The sequence below is a fragment of the Malania oleifera genome, chromosome 6, assembly GCF_029873635.1.
Source record: "Malania oleifera isolate guangnan ecotype guangnan chromosome 6, ASM2987363v1, whole genome shotgun sequence".
Classification (NCBI taxonomy): domain Eukaryota; kingdom Viridiplantae; phylum Streptophyta; class Magnoliopsida; order Santalales; family Ximeniaceae; genus Malania; species Malania oleifera.
The window spans coordinates 111,922,086-111,936,374 of record NC_080422.1 but is presented as its reverse complement, the minus strand read 5'-3'; the positions used below and the strand labels follow the sequence as shown (position 1 = coordinate 111,936,374).

Below are 14,289 nucleotides of genomic sequence, written 5' to 3'. Positions count from 1 at the left end.
GGCTCTGACCTATCTTAAAGTTAGGTTATTCATTTTAATCAAAATCTCAACATGGTATCAGAGTGTGATCTAACCTGAACCCTATTATACTTGGCTGTCGCTGGAAAACACATTCCCATCGCTGTCCTTCTTAGATCCACCTCCACCCCTCATTATTTCACAAAACCAACCATTTACCCAAACATATAGAACTCTCCGAAGCCTAATCCCACAAGACCCCATTGCCGGAAATGGTCCCATGCGCTGCCACGCGCCGGCACATGAGTGAGTTTCCAGCCACTTTTTCTTCCCTTTGCCATGCTCTAATTCCTTATCTAGACAATATTATCAAGCTGTTGGGCATGTTTTTTGCTAAAGAATCCAACCTTTTTTGACCATGCACTCGCGGTACTCTGTTAATTTCTGTTCAGAGCTTGTAAAGGCTTCTTTGTGAGTTTCTTGGAGCAGTGGCAGTGTTCGTACATCCAGTTGTGAGGCTGTGGCAGTGCTATATTAGTCGATGAGTCGTTCATCTTGTCCGTGGTTGTGTCGGTGCTTAACATAGTTTGTGATTGTCTTGATTAATTTTGATTGTTCTTCTTGTTTGACATTGGTGTGGCTGCAAGTTTGTGAGTATGATGGAGTCTATGAATCCCAAAAATCTCTTTCCTACATCGTTGCCACAGATAACGACTCAAAAGTTGGATGAAAGGAATTATGTTCAATGGTCTAAAGTTGGTTGGGTTTATTTTGCAGGATTAGGAAAATTTGACCACTTGCTCCAATCTGATCCTTCTAATGAGAAGAGAAAAGAAGTGTGGGTTTTAGAAGATGCCTTGATTGTTTCCCTCTTATGGACTTCGATGGAGCTACAGATTGCACGGATGTGTATGCATCTAGATACATGCAAGGAGATATGGGATCATGTGAAACTTCTATACTATAGTAGCATTACACATATGTATGATTTATCCCAAGAGTACTTTTAGTTGCAACAAGGAGATAGGAGCATTGCATATTATTTTGGAGAGATGAAGCATATTCATGAGGAGTTTAACGTCGTGCAACCTATAACTGCCAGTACTTTTAGTTGCAACAAGGAGATAGGAGCATTGCATATTATTTTGGAGAGATGAAGCATATTCATGAGGAGTTTAACGTCGTGCAACCTATAACTGCCAATGCTTGTGAGATGTAGAAGCAAAGGGAGCAGATGACAGTCCTTCGGGTTCTAGCGGGCTTGAGACCTGAGTTTGAGGCAATCTGGTCCCACATACTTAGTAGTGCCGAACTGCCATTATTTGCCAATGCTTATTCTCGTGTCCTTCATGCTTCCTTTAGCACGCATTATCCTACTCTTGCATCTGGCTCTAAGAGGACAACCTTTGCTATATTGGGTGATTCTAGTTCTCTACCAAATAACCGCAAAAGTTATCGAGGTGGTTCGAGAGGTTGTGGTGGTAGAGATGGACGAGGTGGAGGTACTCCTCGCAAGTGCACTCATTGTGGACGGAGTATTCATACTATTGAGTAGTGTTGGGATCTCCATGGTAGACCTTCATGTGTTGCCAATGCAACCACCACTGACCCCACACCTTTGGGATCGAGTCGGGGGGCAACATATTGTATCCATGTCCGAGAAAGAGTATTCCAAGTTCTAGCAGTATCAAGTGCAACAACAAACTTCTTTTCCCATTACATCTCTTGCCCAAATAGGTAGTCCCACAGTATGCCTGTCATCCAGTACTTCTCGTCCTAGTTTTTGAATCATAGACTCTGCTGCCACTGATCATATCACAAGTATACCTAGCTTCTTCTCCACTCTTCAATATCTTGCAAATTTACCTTGTGTTCCTCTTCTTGATGGATCCACCACTGCAGTCAAGCGAATTGGGACTGTAAATCCCACTTCTTCTATTCCTTTCAATCTTTTGTCTGTTAGCAAGATTACTAAATCCATGAATTGTTTAGTGACATTTCTTCCTTGATTCTGTGATTATTTAGAATTTGAAGACGAGGAAGACGATTGGCGAAGGGCATGAAGTTGGTGGACTTTATCACTTTGAGTCGCTATCTCCTTCTGCTATTGGCACTGATACTACTACTACTACTACTACTACTACTACACACCTTTCCAAATTCATTGTTGTCCTGGTCATCCTTCACTGGAAAAGTTAAAATTTCTTGTTCCTAATTTGAGTTCTATGTCTAGTCTTGATTGTGAGCCTTGTCAGTTAGGAAAGCACCATCGTGTCCCTTTTGCTTCCTAAGTCAATAAACGGGTTGCAAGCCCTTTTATGTTAGTTCATTATGATGTTTGGGCTCCTAGTAGAGTTATGTTCAAGTTGGGTTTCCAGTACTTTGTAACCTTTGTGGATGATTATTCAAGAATGACTTGGCTGTATTTAATAGAAGATCATTTCGAGTTATTTCTTGTGTTTTGTGCCTTTTGTTCTGAAATAAAGACCCAATTTGGTTTGCTAGTTCGAATACTTCGAAATGATAATGCTAAAGAGTATTTCACTGCACAATTCACTACTTATATGACTTAGTTTGGTATGATCCATTAATCATCTTGTGCCCACACTACTCAACAAAATAGGGTTGTAGAGAGGAAAAATGGACATAACCTTGAAATCACTCGCACCTTACTTTATCAAATGTATGCACCTAAAGCGTTTTGGAGGGATGTTGTTCTTATTACTTGCTATTTGATCAATAGGATGCCATCCTCTGTTCGAAGTGGTAAAATTTCCTACTCCATTCTATTTCCTAATTCACCTTTATTCTCACTCCCTCCTCGTATATTTGGGTGTGTGTCGTTTATTCATCAACTAACTCTTGGAGTGGATAAGTTGGATCCTTGTGCTATAAAATGTCTTTCTGGGCTACTCATATACTCAAAAGGGATATCATTGTTATAGTCTTGTGTTGCATTGCTTCTTTATTTTTGTCAATGTTACCTTCTTTGAGTCTACATCTTACTACACCCGGTCCCTGAGTAGTCTCTTCCTTTACCTAATCTTCTAGATTTTACTTTACTGTCCTTGCCCAACTAACCATCTGAGTCTCCATGTAGTTCAAGTCCTTCTCCTTGTCTTGATCATCCTAATTGGGAGGTTTATTCACAATGGCGGCTCCAAGGAAGAGAGTCCCCTCTAGCATCTACAAAAACACCTTTGGTTTCCTCATCTAATGATCATATTCCCTATGACGTTGATCCTCCCATTGCTATTTAAAAAGGTAAACGCACATGTACTTGACATCCCATTTTCAATTATGTTTGTTATGACTTCTTATCATCTAGTACCCTTTCTAAATTTGTTTTGAAAGCCTTAGCCCACTGTGGGTGGAGGAATGCTATGGTTGAAGAGATGAATGCTTTACATGACAATGGCACTTGGGACTTGGTTCCTCTTCCTCTTGACAAGTCTGTGGTTGGTTGTCACTGGGTTTACACCATGAAAGTCAACCCTGATGGTTCTGTAGCTCGTATAAAGGCCTGTATTGTTTCTAAAGGGTATACTCAGGTGTGTGGTTTGGATTATTTCGATACTTTTTCTTCGGTTGCCAAACTTACTAATGTAAGTATGTTCATCTCCTTGGCTACTACTTGTCATAGGCCTCTGCATCAATTAAATGTGAAGAATGCCTTCCTACATGGTGACTTTGAGGAGGAGGTCTATATGGAGCAACCACTTGGGTTTGTTGCTCAAAGGGACTCAGGCATAGTGTGTTAGTTCTAGAAAGGCACTATATGGTTTAAAATAGTCTCCCAGATCATGGTTTGCTCATTTCCGTGCTGTAGTACTTGGGATTGGTCTACGACGGTGTGTAGTGGATTATTCCCTGTTTTATCGTCATACTTTGTTGGGTAGGATCCTTCTTGTTGTTTATATGGATGATGTTGTTATTATAGGTAATGATGATAAAGGTATTCAGAGTCTCAAACTTTTTCTGCAGATTAAGTTTCAAACTAGAGATTTGGGACCATTGAAATACTTCTTGGGTATAGAAGTATCTAGATCTCGTATGCGAACTGTTTTGTCATAGAGGAAGTGTGTTCTTGATCTGTTGGATGAAACTGGATTGTTGGGATCTAAACCGGTTGATACACCCATGGATCCTAATAGCAAGTTAGTGCCGGATATGGGTGATTTGCTACCTAATCTTGGACATTATCGGAGACTTGTTGGAAAGTTAAATCATCTCACAATCGGTTGGCTGGATATATATTTGGCAACAAGTGTTGTGAATCAAATTTCTAGATTCTTCGAGGACAAGTCATTGGGACGTAGTAATTCGCATCTTGAGATATCTCAAAGGTTCACCTATGAGAGGTCTTTTATATTGTGATCAGGGTCACTCTTATATCCATGGATATATAGATGTAGATAAGGCTAGGTCGCCTTCTGGCCAAAGATCCCCAATTGGGTATTGAATCTTGGTTGGTGGTAGTTTGGTTTCTTGGAAGAGTAAGAAACAAATTATGGTGGCTAGGTCAAGTGCTGAATTAGAATACAAAGCTACGACTCACACTACTTGTGAACTTTTCTAGTTGATGAACATGTTGGAAGAATTGGGTATTTCTCATTCTTAACCTATGAAGTTGATGTGTGACAATCAAGTTGCTATTCATATTGCCTCCAACCCGGTCTTTCATGAGCGGACGAAGCACATTGAAGTTGATTGCCACTTTGTTCGGGAGAAGCTTGTGCAAAAGCTCATTACTGCCACTTATGTGAAATCTGATTTACAGCTTGCTGATTTGTTTACCAAAGCTTTGGGGGGTGCTTATGTTAAATTTATTTGTAACAAGCTAGGAGCATATGACATTTATGCTCCAGCTTGAGGGGGGAGTGTTGGTTATTTATGTCTTTTAGTATTATTATTAAGTGTGTTAGTATGTTAATTAGTGAGAGTTACTAAGGGTATTATTGCCATTAGAGTGTATTTAAATAAAGAGAGAGACCTATCTTCAAGTTAGGTCATTCATTTTAATCAAAATCTCAACAGTTACATCAACAAATTCTCAGTCAAAAATGGAATAGAGGTACTGTTCCTGGGAAAAAAATTTTCCTCATTTTCACTTGCTGCCATGAAGCACATCCTTTGCAAGCATTCACTCCAAGAGACTGTTGGCCATCTTTGCCTTCAAGCTCTCATCACCATGAAGCCATTGCAATGTTATTGTTGCTGATACTGCCATTATCTTCAAGCCTTAATCGGTAATCTTTGTGTTCATCATTCGAATCATGATTTGTTGCCATGACAGTTGCTTCTTGGTAGTTTTGTGGCTATCTAGCATTGCTGCCAATTTATTGAGGTTTGCACTTTGCAGACCAAAATCCCCAGCTTTTCTTCATCCCACTTCCTCCCCATTTGTTTGATCAGGTTGGACGAGCTAGTGAGCGTGCGAGCGAGAGAGAGAGAGAGAGAGAGAGAGAGAGCGAGAGAGAGAGAGAGAGGGAGGGAGGGAGGGAGGGAGGTTTTATAGAGTAATGACTAGTGTTAGGATTAAACATGGAGAGTCTCAAGGAATTTTCATTCACAATGGGTGTACATTAAGGGTCTGCTTTGAGTTCTTCTAGTGATGGACAAACTTGCTTGGAAATGGTGTATGCTGTTTGTATATGATATTGTCTTAATTGATTGAACTAGCGGCATAGTAATCCAAGTTGGAGTCACGGACAAAAGCTTTAAAATCTTGGGATTTTAAGATAAGTAGAAATATGGCAAACACATGAAATGTGATTTTAGTCATTTTAGGAGGAATATTGGTGGAAATATTTAATGTGATGGTCAGTGAATTGCTAGCACTAGCAGACAATGCCTCGGGTTTATTATGCAAGCTGAAGGAGAGATTGAAGATAAATGCACGGAGTAAAAGTAGGATGGGTAAGATGGAGAAGTGCTTGGGCATGTTACGTAAATATAGAATACTTTTTAAAAGGAAAGTTCTACAAAATGACTAAAAGACCAGCTATGGTATGTATTTTTGATTTACAAAGATAAAATTCATTAAAGGGCACCAAGGGGTTGTCACCTATGTAGAAAGCTGTGTCTAGAAAAGAAATCACCAGTAATAAAAGATGTCAAGAAAGTCAAGATTGTGCCATTGTCTATCATGTATAAAGCCACTATTCCAAATAGTTAAAGCAATAGCTCGACTGTCCTTTTTTTTTGGATAGCAAAAGAAGAGATTCATCAATTGGAGAAGAAATTACAAAGAGGAGAATAAGACATGTCTTGTCAAAGAAAAGGCTAAAAATTACTAAGAAAGAATAGGAAAAATCAAGTTAAATATTCCTCCAATTTTGCAGAACTTCCGGGAAGCCATCTCCTTTATAACACCCAAAACCACGCATAGCAAAGAGGTGAAGTAGTGAATCTTTTCCCAAACCAGCTACCAAGTCAATTTTTTCCCTGAAAAGTACATGCATTATGCTCCATCCGAAATCCCCATAGCACTGCAAAAATACCACATTTCCATTGTATGGCTCTATTGTTCCTTCTTTAAAAACCCTCAAATGAAGTAGCCAACGGTTCCTCCACTGACTCTGGGCAAACCCAATTTCCTCCCAAAACACCAAATAACTTTTCGAGATCCTTCAAGCAAAATCAGTTTTAAAAAAAGATGAGATTTTGTTGCTGAATTCAAATTGCAAACACACAAACATCTAGAGATATAACCTACAAAAGTCTCTTGATCTGCAACAGCATGATCAATCAAATAAAAGCCTTAATTTTTGGGGGAATTTTGGCCCTCCAAATTAATTAATAGAGAGGAAAAAAGGAATTGGAACAGATCAAAAACCCAAACAATGGTGTACAAGAATAAAACCCTGAATGATCCAAAGACCAAGACCAAGAACAAATCCGTAAAATCTGTAAAATGCTAAGGGTAAGAAGAGTCAAAACTTTACTTCTTTCCTTGAGCTAATGCCTTTCCATGCCCATACTCCTTTCAATAACCACAACTACACTACATGGATTAGCATGATGAGCAATTAAGAAATATCATATCCAAAAAGTAAAAGTTGTTAAATGAGAATGCTAAGGTGGATGAGTGATATAACACTAAAATAAAAATTAAGGAATCAACACATTTGTGGTAACTTTGATGTGGGCGCATAGCACTTGTACAAGATAAGGAAAGGGTGGTTAAGATGGTTTGGTTTGTTGCAATGCAGGCTAAATAATGCACTAATGATGAAGAGTGAAGTAGTTAACGTTTGTGGCTCGAGGAAGGCCAGGGTCAGGCTTATAATAACTTGGACTGAGATAGTAAGGATTTGAGTATTTGACAGCCCTCCAACTATCAGATGATATTGCCCTAGATTGTATGGAATCGTGGAAGGGAATTTATGTAACTAAACTTGCCTAGTGGGACTTTAGACTCAGTTGTTGTTATTGTTGTCGTTATTAGTATGTGTATGTGGTTTATTTTCATTATTGAGTCTTGGGAGTTTTTGTTTTAAATAGCTATGGATTTGGTTGCCTTTGGAATTATTGAATTGAATTTGATTTTGATTAGTTTTCTCCAACTTTCCCCCTCTCTTATCTTTCTCTTTCTTTCTTGGTCGCTATTGCTGCCTCACTTGGTATACCATTCTTAACTACTTGCAGGAACATGAAAAACATGAAAAATTTGTTCATAATTGTTGAAGCATGATATACATTGTTGGTCCACAACTTAACAGCTTAAGCTTTTACATAGAGTGGTAATCTAACATGGTATCAGAGCTGGTTACAAGGAGGTCCTGAGTTGCAGTCTTGTTGTCTGCTTATTGTGTGGTATTTAAAAAATAATTGAATCCCTATAATGGGTGATATTATCGTGTCTTTATTTCTCTACGTGTTGTTTGGATGCACATGCGGGGGAGTGTTAAAGCTTGATGTACATTGTTGGCCCACAACCTAACAGCTTAAGCTTTTAGGTAAAGTGATAATCCAACTAATGTTTTCCTATCAATGGTATTTGTAAGGCAAAACTTGGTGTTCTTTTGATAAATCATTCAGGACTTGTCCATATTTATCACAAAAAGTTAGATCCATGTTTGAGAAGGATGATACTTTTTTGTGCTCCCTAACAAAAAAAATGCTATAAAAAGGCAAAATGTGATTAATTTAGATGTCATTGGCAGTGTTCTGGAATTGAATGTGTATTATCCTGCTTGTTGCATTTTGTCTCAAGTTTAATGCACATTCTTTATTTCAATGATATTAGAGAAAAGGATCAACACTTTGTTTGGTTGGAGAGAAGTGGGGAGAAGAGAAAAGAAATGCACAGGGCTGAAGAGAAGGGAAGAGAAGAGAAAACAAGTCATCAGTTTTTCTCAGTCTCTCCAGCTTGAGAGAGAATTGAGTGTCAATTTTCCTCGTTTTAAGTATTTTATATTTTTTCCTCTCCACTTCTGTTCTACTTCTTTTCTCTTCTCCACCCTATGTGAAGCACATGAAAGCAGTTGACATAAATCCATTTCTTTCTCTTTTCTCTTAATTTGTCTCCAGCCAAATGGACTTGCAAATTATCGAAGAAAATAGAGAAGAATGTTTAGCGAACTTTCACTTTGCATTGGGATGGCTGCAAACATTTTAAACTGAAGTTTTCTTAGGTGACGTTATCTGGGAACCAGCAACCTGTTCGCACTGAGATCACTGAGGCTGCAATGGAGTTAGGACCAGAAGTGAGTACAGCCATTTAATTCTAGATTATTTTCTATCTATTAGCTTCTTCAAAATATGTTCTATCATGATCTGGTCCCTTTTCCTTTGAAAATTCGTGTACTAATATTATCTCTTTTGTATGCTGTCATAAAAAAAGTTGGTGCAAAGAAATGAAAACATTATAATGTATTGCAATATGGATCTTTTAAGATTTTGATGAAAATGAAGGACCTAATTTGAAGATAGGTCTCTCCTTCTACTTATAATACAATACAATCTAGTGATAATAATACCCTTACTAAATCTCACTAATTAACATACACAATAATAATAATAATACTAAAAGACATAAATAATCTCTAACACTCCCCCTCAAGCGGGAGCATAAATGTCATATACTCCTAGCATGTTACCAATAAATTTAACCCGAGCACCCACCAACGCTGTGGTAAACATATTAGCAAGCTACATATCAGACTTCACATAAGCAGTAGTAATGAGTTTTGACAAGTTTCTCCCAAACAAAGTGGCAATTAACTTCAATTTGCTTTGTCCGCTCATGAAAGACTGGGTTGGAGGCAATATGAAGAGCAACTTGATTGTCACATATCAACTTCATAGGTTAAGGATGAGAAATACCCAATTCTTCCAACATGTTCTTCAACTAGACAAGTTCACCAGTAGTGTGAATCATAGCTCTATATTTTGATTCAACACTTGACTTGGCCACCATAGTTTGTTTCTTACTCTTCCAAGAAATGAAATTACTACCAACCAAGATAAGTACCTAGTTGTGGATCTTCGGTCGGAAGGCGGCCCCGCCCAATCTACATCTTTATATCCATGGATATAAGTGTGACCTTGATCACAATATAAAAGACCTCTCTCGGGGTGCACCTTTGAGATATCTCAAGATGTGAGTTACTGCGTCCCAATTATTTGCCCTCGAAGAATCTAGAAATTGACTTGCAACACTTGTTGCAAACGATATATTCGGGCGAGTTATTGTGAGATAATTCAACTTTCCAACAAGTCTTTGGTATTGTCTAGGATTAGGTAGCAAATCACCCATATCCGACACTAACTTGCAAAACAGATAATAGGAGGGTAATAAGGAGTCATAAAAAACGTAGTTGGAAATGGGATGTTGAGTACATGTGCATTTACCTTTCTGAACAGTGATAGGAGGATCTACATCATGGGTGGCATGGTCATTAGATGAGGAAACCAAAGGCGTGGTAGTAGAAGCTGGAGGGGACCCTCTTCCTTGGAGCTGTCATCATGAATACACCTGCAAATTAGTATGATCAAGATGATGAGAAGGACTCAAACTACATGGAGACTCAGATGGTTGGTTGGGCAAGGACAACAAAGTAGAATCTGGAAGATTGGGCAAAGGAAGAAACTCATTGAGCTCCGAAGCACTTAGGGACTGGGTGCAGTAAGGTGTAGACTCAAAGAAGGTAACACCGAGAGAAACAAAGAAACGATGCAGCATAGGACTATAACAACGATATTCCTTTTTAAGTATATTAGTAGCCTAGAAAGAAACATTTTATATCATGAGGATCCAACTTATCCACTCTAGGAGTTAGTTGATGAACAAAGGACACATACTTAAACATACAATCCTAATGCTTGTCTTAATGGTATGAGGTGTACATTGGCCACTCCTTCAAACTCCAACATGTGGAAGTGCACCAATATGTTTTGTGCTTATGTCAAGAGTGGAGTTAAAAGTCTGCAAGCTTATCGTTGATGTTGGTAGTTTCATGATGAAGTCAGATTTGGTAGATAAGACTCCCACGAATTTCTGAGTGCTGTAGAGTACTTATGTAGATGGATGACCACTCTGCCAACATTTTAGCCTTCTTTTTTTAATGTCATCATCGTACCCTTGCCTATAGGTTGAAATGGAGCATAAGCCGCAGGTTGAGGTCTAACTGTCTTACCAAGTCCGTCGACAAACCTAGTAAAATAATTAGGTTGCCTATGTTGTGAACCAAAATGGCGAGGATCTACATCTATGATATCATCATAGGGAAGCTTGTCCTCTATGGACTTTACTACGTCCTCAGGAGAGACTAGATTTAATAACCCTAGACAGAGGACTAACTGAAGCTTGTCTATGTTCTATGCAATGATGATGAAGGTTGCCTAGTGAGGCTTCTGCATGTGGTGCACCTGTATGAAACTCTGTCATTCAATTGTCAGGACCTGGTATTTTCCCTCAGAATAGGTTGATTGGTTTTGGAGAGTGGGTTGTCTCATTTAGTCAGTCTAAAAGTTAAGTGTTTGGGGCCTTTGGGCTTTCAAAAAACATTTCAGTGATGTTAAAAATATAAAACTAAGATTAGGGATTTTAGGACCAATTACAATGGGGGGCAATTTATTTCATTGCATAAAAAATAATTTTTAAAAAATTTAAAGAAAATTAGCTTAAATATAAAAGGTTAAAGTTTCCAAGCTTCGTATTCCTTCACTTGGAGTTCCATGCCTTCATATTTTTCATTAGCAACCATGGTACTTGAGTTTTGGCATGACGGTGCTGTAATAAAAGTAAGACCAAATATACTTGTAGTTCCCTTAGGTGTTAAACTATGGGGCTAACAATATAGAAATACAAGCGAGAAATGTGTTGTGGCACTTGTATATATAAGAGAGGATGTTGAGGTGTTTCTAATTTTAAATCTCATTGATAAAGTAAATTAGTATGACTAAAGAAAATTAAAATGTGGTAACACTCCATTTTACTGATAAAAATATCCAGGTGAACTTCACTTGCTAGTTTTCTGTTTGAAAATGATGATATACTATATTTTGAAATGTTCATATTAATTCATAGCTCTTTGGAGTATTGGTGTTTCGTGTGTCCATACTGAAAATGTCTCCCTTAAAAAAAAATTTTGTTACAGGCATCATATAATGGGCGTGTAATGTCTACCTTTTCTCCCCTTTGGCTTATAATGAGTGGATAGTAGCATTTGCAATTCACTTTTGCTTACAGAACCACTGACAACACATCTTATTCTTCTAACTAGGGTTGATTAAATAAAAATTGTATGTTAGTTAAATGTGCCTAGCCTGACCTAGTACAATATAGGATATAAAATTTTCCAAACTTTCTTGATAATTTGATGAGCTTCTTTTGAAGTTGGGGAAAAAAGGTTAGAAAAAAATTATCATATATGTCAGTGATGAGAAAAAAGAAACTCTGTGAATTCAGGAAAATATTTCGATAAAGCTAGTGTGTGGGTGTGGTTAGGTGGCACATAACCTGGAAAAAATCTAAGAAACCTTTTCTTTGCTAGATAAGGAGCAGAGTTAGATATGAGCAGGGATGAATTTTATTTCAAGATTGATTTTTCAAAGCATGCCCCTCGTTTTCATCTTTAGTCTAAAATATTTGCACTATTGGTGATCAAAGGATTAATGCAGTTGCGTGTTTCTGAATTTTTAGCATTATTATTATTATTATTATTATTGGATGCAGAAGCTCTCACTTTTGATCACAGAAGCATACAAGGATGCGCACCAGAAGAGTGTACAGGTGAGAGATCTCCTAAGTTGGAATGGAAGAGAGAACATTTATTTTTGCCCTGGCCATTAACTGAAAATTTTGGGTTTGCAATTCCCCCAGGCCATGAAGGAAAGGATGAGCGATCTTGCCCAAAGCCTAGGAATGCCACCAGGCGTTGGTGAAGGATTACAGCAATGATCTTTTTGTTCTTGTAATATCTGAAATGAAATTCAATTTTGGCAGACTTTGGCGGCAGAATTGATCATCTGTACGTACATATGATGCCTTTGAATTTGCAGTATTGATTATTTTAGCAATGACATGAATTTTGTGGTTAACCCTATTGCAAGAAAGCTGGTAGTTGGGAATCACCTTAAAATTGGATTTATGTTGCAGTTTGATGAAATCCTGACCCTCCCCTGGCCGCCAGCCCTAAATTATAGTTTTTGGATACACAAGCGTGCACACAAGTGCATTGTGATTCTAAACATGTTTGTCGGGCTTAATTTGGTTTCAATTGCACAAATGAACTCAGAAAGGGTATATCCATAAATGATCCTGTGAAAAAAATTATTTTCTCCCTATATATAAATACAGGTATAGTGGACATTAGCCAGCATGAATGAATACTAATGAATGGAGGTGATGGAGGGAGGTAGATTAAGTTGGTAGGTCTCTTAGTTAAAAGGGGACTAGGAGGGAGATGGAGCAGGTGGTAAGTGTTTGCCGGACAAGAAGGAGCGGAGGAGAATAAAAGCACGCTTTGGCTGAAACAGTGGAACCTCGTGGCCCGCCCCCCTCACTGTTGCAAATGTCAGCCCTTGGTACTCCTCTGTCCATCCTCCTACCTCCTGCGCCCATGAGTAGTATATATGTATTAAAGCAGAATTAACCAACTGAACGTTAATAGTTATATTTTAATGGAGTGTAAGTTACCTGGGGGCCAGAATACCATGGATACCATGGAGTTTTTATGGTGAGGTTGAGATGGCTGAGGGAAAGCCTTGTGGCTGTCACGGGTACCACTGAATCTGTGTCTCCACTGCGCATTTACCATATATCCATATATAGGAAATGCTATACTAGCTATATTGTTTGTGTGTGTGTGTGTGTGTGTGTAATATATATGTAAATACCTGAAAAGCCAGATTCGGAGACCAGCAGCAATGAGGTAGGAGTAAGTGGGCAACATTGAATCTTGAGAATCCTTCCAGTTCTTAGTGAGAACGTCACTGCATGGCGTCCACCTATAGGGAATTATCCCACTTGAGTTCGCATGCATTGCCCTCTGCACTTCTTCCCTGTTAAAATACTTCTCTGCATAATTCTGGGTGCAAGGATCATATCCTCCACGAAATAACACTTCTCCTCCATTACTACTGCTGCTGCTTAAGTACTTCTTCTTCTTCTTCTTCTTAAGTTCCATAAACCTTCTTAATGTGGGATAATTATTATTAATAATGTTAACAGTAGTAGTGGCACAAGAGGGTGTATAAATGCTGTATTGGTCGATATCACCGAACTCGCGGTTCATTGCGTAATTGAGGATGTGGTTGCACTGACGGGAAGGAAGGTCGGCGGAGAAATTGCAGTAGCTGAGGATGCGGTGGTAGGTGGTGTCGGATATAATGGAGTGGCTCCACCAATACGTCACCGTTCCAATGCTGTCATAGTAGTTATCTGTTACTCCATTCCCCACCTGCATCCATTCATAATTACATGCATGTGGATTTAATATTACTTAATTAATTGCCTTTTCTAATATATATATATATATATATTAATTACATGAATCCTACTGACCAAGAATCCTCTGAGATTGATGATGGGATGGGAAAATGGCTTGTTGTAATCATATATTTTCTTTGCCAACTGGGGAATGTAATGGCCTGCATTGTTACCATATGCGTACACATGCGTATATATGTTAATTAAGTAATTAAAAATCTGAGTGAATTAATTAGTGAGGAAGTGTAGTGCTGCACCTGCATAACTCTCTCCAGCAATGTAGAATTGTCTGTGTTTGTATTGAGGAAACCTGGACATCCATCTTCTCAGAAAAATTAGAGCATCTTCGGCTGTACGTACTCCATGCATGCACGTCCACACAAAATTAGTTG

The 14,289-nt window shown here is 38.4% G+C and overlaps 2 protein-coding genes across 6 annotated transcripts in view; one reads left to right on the top strand and one right to left on the bottom strand.

The window, feature by feature from the left end:
* Nucleotides 1–12,548, top strand: part of LOC131157274 (nucleoid-associated protein At4g30620, chloroplastic) — a 32,111-nt gene extending 19,563 nt beyond the window's left edge. For 3 of the 4 annotated variants that reach the window (XM_058111283.1, XM_058111281.1, XM_058111284.1), the window contains 3 exons: nt 8,598–8,669; nt 12,143–12,199; nt 12,290–12,548. In XM_058111283.1, the coding sequence (XP_057967266.1) occupies nt 8,598–8,669; nt 12,143–12,199; nt 12,290–12,367 (207 nt within the window). In that variant the 3' untranslated portion in view covers nt 12,368–12,548. The remainder of the gene's footprint in view (nt 1–8,597; nt 8,670–12,142; nt 12,200–12,289) is intronic. The other variant, XM_058111282.1, reaches the window with a different exon arrangement.
* A 147-nt stretch (nt 12,549–12,695) lies between these two features.
* The window catches only part of LOC131157272 (serine carboxypeptidase 24), an 8,879-nt gene continuing 7,285 nt past the window's right edge, over nt 12,696–14,289 (bottom strand). For both annotated transcript variants that reach the window (XM_058111278.1, XM_058111280.1), the window contains 5 exons: nt 14,155–14,247; nt 13,973–14,058; nt 13,306–13,868; nt 13,106–13,211; nt 12,696–13,020 (listed from right to left, as the gene is read on the bottom strand). In XM_058111278.1, the coding sequence (XP_057967261.1) occupies nt 12,862–13,020; nt 13,106–13,211; nt 13,306–13,868; nt 13,973–14,058; nt 14,155–14,247 (1,007 nt within the window). In that variant the 3' untranslated portion in view covers nt 12,696–12,861. The remainder of the gene's footprint in view (nt 13,021–13,105; nt 13,212–13,305; nt 13,869–13,972; nt 14,059–14,154; nt 14,248–14,289) is intronic.